This window comes from Cherax quadricarinatus, chromosome 32, assembly GCF_038502225.1.
Source record: "Cherax quadricarinatus isolate ZL_2023a chromosome 32, ASM3850222v1, whole genome shotgun sequence".
In the NCBI taxonomy this organism is placed as follows: Eukaryota; Metazoa; Arthropoda; class Malacostraca; order Decapoda; family Parastacidae; genus Cherax; species Cherax quadricarinatus.
The window spans coordinates 29,493,845-29,501,203 of record NC_091323.1 but is presented as its reverse complement, the minus strand read 5'-3'; the positions used below and the strand labels follow the sequence as shown (position 1 = coordinate 29,501,203).

The 7,359-nt window shown below is 39.9% G+C and overlaps 1 protein-coding gene across 1 annotated transcript in view; it reads right to left on the bottom strand.

Annotated features, from left to right (window-relative positions):
• Positions 1-44: 44 nt before the first annotated feature.
• The window catches only part of LOC128690269 (transcriptional adapter 1), a gene marked incomplete at its 3' end in the record, with an annotated part of 35,442 nt that continues 28,127 nt past the window's right edge, over positions 45-7,359 (bottom strand). Inside the window, 1 exon segment of the mRNA XM_070090573.1 lies at positions 45-260. Within this exon segment, the coding sequence (XP_069946674.1) occupies positions 45-260 (216 nt within the window).

Here is a 7,359-nt window from a genome sequence, read left to right as displayed (position 1 = left end):
GATAGATTATTATTAAAAATTTCATTCAAATGTAATGATCATACCTGAGTTGCTTCTTGAAGCATGCTAGCTACATTATCTGCCACTTGTGTAATACCATGGTCCCAAGCTGCTAGTAATAAACGACCCTTGAGGGGTCCAGTGTCCAGCAAGCACATTGTGCGTGACATGTACCCAGCACCTGCATCTGTAATGGCCTGAGGCTCATGGAGTGTAGCTGTGGCAGCAATATCTTGAACACTCACTGCCTCAAAGTAACTCTGAAAAAAAAAAAGTGATATTTTGGTATTTCTTATATACACTATTAACATTATTAAATTTATGGGGAAAGCACTAAATCCATAGGTCATACAGTACTCAGAAAATGGGAGGTAATTGGATAATATCCAAGGAAGAGGAAAGTAGCTCCAATTCCTTGAATCAGGAGCCCTTCATCAACATCACCATCAGAGTATCCCCCCCTTCTTCCCTTGATGGGGGGAAAGACATGTTATAGCAAGGCAATACTCAAAGTTTTGTCTTTTCTCTCAAATCATTTCCTGATTCTTACCCACCATTTAATTCTCAAATTACAGTTAAAGTAAAACACAGCAACTTTGAAATAATTTATATCAGATTAGCAAGGAGGCTTTAGAGTGGGTAGAGGATGTGTAGATCAAGTGTTTACACTGAAGTATATAGGTGAACAGTATTTTAGATAAAGATAGGGAAGTTTTCATTGCATTTATGGATTTAGGAAAGGCATATGATAGTGGATAGGGGAGCAATGTGGCAGATGTTGCAAGTATATGGAATAGGTAGTAAGTTACTAAATGCTGTAAAGAGTTTTTATGAAGATAGTGAGGCTCAGGTTAGGGTGTGTAGGAGAGAGGGAGATTATTTCCCTGTAAAAGTAGGTCTTAGACAGGTATGTGTAATGTCACCATGGTTGTTTAATATATTTATAGATGGGATTGTAAAAGAAGTAAATGTTAGGTGTTGGGGAGAGGGGTGGGATTAAATTACAGGGAATCAAATGTAAAATGGGAGTTGACACAGTTACTTTTTACTGATGATACTGTGCTTATTGGAGATTCTAAAGAAAAGTTGCAAAGGTGAGTGGACGAGTTTGGGAGGGTGTGTAAAGGTAGAATGTTGAAAGTGAACATATATGAGCAAGGTGATGAGGGTATCAAATGATTTAGATAAAGAAAAATTGGATATCACATTGGAGAGAGGGAGTATGGAAGAAGCGAGTGTTTTCAGATATTTGGGAGATGACTTGTCAGCAGATGGGTTTATGAAGGATGAGATTAATTATAGAACTGATGAAGGAAAAAAAGGTGTGTGGTGCATTGAGGTATCTGTGGAGGCAAAAAATGTTATCCATGGAGGCAAAGAAGGGAATGTATGAAAGTATAGTGGTACCAACACTCTTATATGGGTGTGAAGCTTGGGTTGCTAATGCTGTAGTGAGGAGGTGGCTAAAGGCAGTGGAGATGTCCTGTCTAAGGGCAATGTGTGGTGTAAATATTATGCAGAGAATTCGGAGTGTGAAAATTAGGAGGTGTGGAGCTACTAAAAGTATTAGTCAAAGGGCTGAAGAGGGGTTGTTGAGGTGGTTTAGTCATTTAGAGAGAATGGATCAAAGTAGAATGACTTGGAGAACATACAACTGTAGGGGAAGGAAGGCTGGGTAAAGGTCATCTTCGAGGGGCTTGGACTTCCAGCGAGCATGTGTGAGCATGTTAGATAGGAGTGAATGGAGACAAATGGTTTTTGAGACCTGATGAGCTGTTGGAGTGTGAGCAGGGTAACACGGTTGCGGGAGGGGAAAAAATTTTGAGCGTGCGGTCGCCCAGTGGGTGGGATGGTCTGTGGGTTAAGCCATTGAGTCACGTCAGTTAGTAAATCGATCAAGTCAGTCAGTAAGTCAAGTCAAGTCGGTCAATAAGTCAAGTCAGTAAAACAGTCAAGTCAGCCAGTCAAGCCAGCTAGTTCTTTTTAATTGTACGTTCTTCTGAATTGTACGAAATGACGCTTCATAAGGCCACTCTTAAGCTTTAGTATCTCAATTTTCTTTGTAATTCCTAGACTTGAATTCTTAACCCTTTCAGGGTTTCCTACGTACTAGTATGTCTTACACACCAGGGTTATTGACGTACTACTACGTGTAAATTCTAGCGCCTTCAAATCTAGTGAGAGAAAGCTGGTAGGCCTACATATGAAAGAATGAGTCTATGTGGTCAGTGTGCACAGTATAAAAAAAATCCTGCAGCACACAGTGTGTATTGAGAAAAAAAAAACTTTGATCATGTTTTTGGTTTAAAACAGCGACTTTGCACTGTACTTTCGTATGGTATTTATGATTGTATTCTAGTTTTCCTGGTCTCATTTTATAGAATGGAAGACATATTATAGAAATTGAGATGATTTTGATTGGTTTCACTATGAAAAGTACCTTAAAATTGAGCTCAAAATAGCAGAAATGTTTGATTTTTGATGTGTATTGGATGTCATGCATCCAATACACAACTGGTGAGTCTAATATTCTTTCACAAGTGAACTGATATTATTTATACCATTTCTACACTAATGCAGTAGTCTGCATAACAGTAAATCCTTTATTTTTTGTGAGAATAAAAATTCAAACTGGAAAGCAAAAGAAATGTAAGAGGGGCCTGGGGACATGACTAATGAACAGAGGAAATGTTATTTTAGTGCCAGGAATGTCTGTCTTGTTTATTCTGGACCCTATTTGGAAATTGGCATCTTTTGAAATTTGTGTGAAATTGGCAAAATTGCCAGTTTCTGACCGCTTTATTGGATAGTTGAAATCAGTAACTGGGTGGTTTTTTGTGCTCAATCCATAGAAAAAATGGAGTTCTAGCAAATTTGTTATGATTTTTGTCGACTAGTATACTGGAATTGGCCAAGAATAGGGCTCAAAGTGGGCAAAATTGCCGATGTGTAAACATCGTCGAGACTGCTAACTTCACAAGAGCATAATTCCATAAGTTTTCCATCAAATTTCATACTTTTGGTGTCATTATGATCGGAAAAAGATTCTCTTTCATTTCATAAGAAAAAAATAATTTTTTTTTTCCGAAAAATTTTTGACCCTGAGAACAAGTTTTGGAGAGGGCCTCATGACCCTGAAAGGGTTAAACCTTTTCTTGTTACTTGCAGGAACACTTGTATGCTTACTGGGTGCCATGATTGCTTGGCAGATTTAACAAATGGCAATGAAAATAAGAAAATATGTACTATGTAAATAAACACAGAGAGCTTCCTGAGTATCGTCGTCCTACACGCTATGAACCGAAGTGAAGGCTGGGATTGTGGTGTGGGTGGCTGAGGGAGACCTACCGTCATCCCCTGCCACCCTCAGGTTAGGTTCCAGGCTACCGCCGCAAAGTGGAATGCCCTTATTACAATATTACAAATTTGGCAATGAAGCTTCTAGGGGAAGCTAAACTAATAGGCCTATAGTATAATTAATAAACTCGCCCAATACCAAACCTGCAATATGCAATATTGTCTGGAGTATAAAAACACACACAATACTTTATAATCTTTACTAGTAAAATTATCGTTTTATCATAAAAGAATATTACAGTGGATCCCCCGGTATTCGATGGCATCAGTATTCGATAAATCCGGTATTTGATGCATTATATCGCAAAAAATTTTCCTCGGTATTCAATTGAAAACCCGGTATTCGATACGATTCGTATGAGATGTGTCCACGTGTGGCCTGAACTGCCCCTTGTGTGCCAGTGTTTACAAGCCAGTCAGTGTGCGCGCATCTAAGGATACATTTGGTACATTCCATATTATCCATATTATCACTGTGTTTAGTGCTTGTTTCTGCAAAATAAGTCACCATGGGCCCCAAGAAAGCTTCTAGTGTGAACCCTTCGAGAAAAAAGTCACTAATGACTTATGAAATGAAGAAAGAGATAATTGCAAAGTACAAAAGTGGAGTGCGTGTGTCGGAGCTGGTTAGGTTGTATAATAAACCCCAATCAACCATCTCTACTATAGTGACCAGGAAAACGGCAATCAAGGAAGCTGTTCTTGCAAAAGGTGCAACTGTGATTACGAAACAGCGACCGCAAGTGTTAGAAAATGTTGAGAGATTGTTATTGGTGTGGATAAATGAAAAACAGATAGCAGGAGATAGCATCTCTCAAGCGATCATTTGTGAAAAGGCTAGGCAGTTGCATGACGATTTGGTAAAGAAATTGCCTGCAACTAGTGGTGATGTGAGTGAATTTAAGGCCAGCAAAGGTTGGTTTGAAAGATTTAAGAATCGTAGTGGCATACAAAGTGTGATTAGGCATGGTGAGGCTGCCAGTTCGGATCAAAAAGCAGCTGAAAAATTATGTGAAGGAATTCAAGGATTACATAGACAGTAAAGACTTGAAACCTGAACAAATGTTTAATTGCGACGAAACAGGCCTGTTTTGGAAGAAAATGCCAAGCAGGACCTACATTACTCAAGAGGAAAAGGCACTCCCAGGACATAAGCCTATGAAAGACAGGCTTACTCTGTTGATGTGTGCCAATGCTAGTGGTGATTGCAAAGTGAAGCCTTTATTGGTGTATCACTCTGAAACTCCCAGTGTGTTCAGGAAAAACAATGTCCTCAAGGCTAATTTGTCTGTGCTCTGGAGGGCAAACAGTAAGGCATGGGTCACTAGGGACTTTTTCTATGACTGGTTACACCAAGCATTTGCCCCCACTGTGAAAAATTACCTAACTGAAAAGAAATTAGACCTTAAGTGCCTCCTGGTATTAGACAATGCCCCTAGTCATCCTACAGACTTGGCAGAGCGACTTTCTGGGGACATGAGCTTCATTAAGGTCAAGTTTTTGCCTCCTAATACCACTCCTCTCCTGCAGCCCATGGACCAGCAGGTCATTTCCAACTTCAAGAAACTGTACACAAAAGCTATGTTTCAAAAGTGCTTTATAGCGACCACAGAAACTCAACTGACTCTAAAAGAGTTTTGGAAGGATCACTTTAATATCCTCAATTGTATAAATCTTATAGGTACGGCTTGGGAGGGAGTGACTAAGAGGACCTTGAACTCTGCGGCCAGAATGTGTAGACAAAAGGGATTTTGAAGGATTTGAGGCTAACCCTGAGAATCTTATGCCAGTTGAGGAATCCATTGTGGCATTGGGGAAGTCCTTGGGGTTGGAGGTTAGTGGGGAGGATGTGGAAGAGTTGGTGGAGGAGGACAGTTAAGAACTAACCACTGATGAGCTGATAGATCATCTTCAACAGTAAGAGGCCACACTTGAGGAAACTGCTTTGGAGGAGGGGATAGAGAAAATGAAGAAGTTGCCTACTTCAAAGATTAAGGAAATGTGTGCAATGTGGCTTAAAGTGCAAACCTTTTTTGATGACAATCACCCTAACACAGCTATTGCAAGCCGTGCTGGTGACTATTACACTGACACTGTTGTGAAACACTTTAGGAATGTCATAAAGGAACGGGAGGTACAGGCCACTATGGACAGATATGTTGTGCGACAGAAATCCAGTGACTCTCAAGCTGGTCCTAGTGGCATTAAAAGAAGAGGGGAAGTAACCCCGGAAAAGGACTTGCTACCTCAAGTCCTAATGGAAGGGGATTCCCCTTCTAAACACTAACACCTCTCCCCTCCTCCCATCCCATCAATCATCACCAGATCTTCATTAAAGGTAAGTGTCAATTATTTTATTATTATTGTAATTATTCTATTGCATTAAACTTAATATTTCATGAAGTAAAATTTTTTTTTTCATACTTTTGGGTGTCTTGCACGGATTAATTTGATTTCCATTATTTCTTACGAGGAAAATTGATTCGGTTTTCGATATTTTCGGTATTCGATGAGCTCTCAGGAAAGGATTAATATCGAATACCGGGGTCCACTGTATTTTCTTTGGTGTTGAACTAGAGTGATTATTATTGCGTATTATTATTAATACGCATTGCGTGAAGACTAAAAAGACACTCTTAGTAATTTTGTGGGTGGCCCATAGCTCGATCGCTAGTGCACTCAGTTCACACACTGGGGTCCGGAGATCGAATCTCCTCTGGTACGGCTGGAAAACATTAGGGACGTGTTTCCATAAGCCACCTGCTGTCCCTGTTCACCCATCAGTAAAATGGGTGTGGGTTGCATCCTGGGACAAAACTGACCTAAGTTGCCTGAAATGCTCTGTATAACAAGCAGCTTTCTATATAGTAGTATGTCACTGATGTCAACTTGGCCTGTATACCATGTACATGTACTTGTAGTAAATAAAGATATTATTACGTATTATTATTATTATTATTATTATTATTAATGTGTACCTGCATGCCAGCACAGTGTGCAAGATTATTTAGGTACAGGTACACATAAGTACAGCGGAACCTCAGCTTATGAGTGCCCCACCATACGAGTTTTTCTGGATATGAGCAGTCGCTCGGTCGATTTTTTGTTTCCGGATACGAGCAAAAACTCAGGATGTGAGCTTCCCCCTCAAGGGAGGTTCCTTGAGGCTGGTGAGGGGCTCTTGATCTAGGGAATTGTATCTGTGCTCCAGTTCCCTAAATTAAGCCTAAATACCTTCCATCCCCTCCCCCCACAGGAGCTGTATAATCCTACGGGTTTATTGCTTCCCCATTACAATATTCAGTAATGTCAGTTAGTCAAGTCAGTAAGTCAGTCAGTCAGTCAAAGTCATTAAGTCATTCAGTAAGTCAGTAAGTCAAAACAATTCACAAACACAGCTAGCTTGTAGAAGAGCAGTGGAACTGAACATGTACAGTGGACCCCCGGTTAACGATATTTTTTCATTCCAGAAGTATGTTCAGGTGCCAGTACTGACCGAATTTGTTCCCATAAGGAATATTGTGAAGTAGATTAGTCCATTTCAGACCCCCAAACATACACGTACAAACGCACTTACATAAATACACTTACATAATTGGTCGCATTCGGAGGTGATCGTTATGCGGGGGTCCACTATTTATGAAAGCTGGGATGGTGGTGTTGAGAGTGTCAGGGGATGGCAGTGCACCTCATGGTGGAAGGATTCTCACTTGTTACATAATGACACATTTTATTCATTCTAGAGAATATATCAGGTTTCTATGTTATTTATATTGTTTATTATGTCATAATAGATGAATTTTGATAGATAAATAAGCCATAGAGCTGATATTAGTGTCATATTCAAGTATTTTGTCCTGCCTCCTGAGAGCAGGAATTCCGCTGGAACAGATTAATGCCATTTCAGTTAAATTAAATGAGAAAAATTGACTTAGCACACAAGCAGATAGGGATACGAGCAAGGTCTCGGAACGGATTAAACTCGTAAGCTGAAGTTCCATT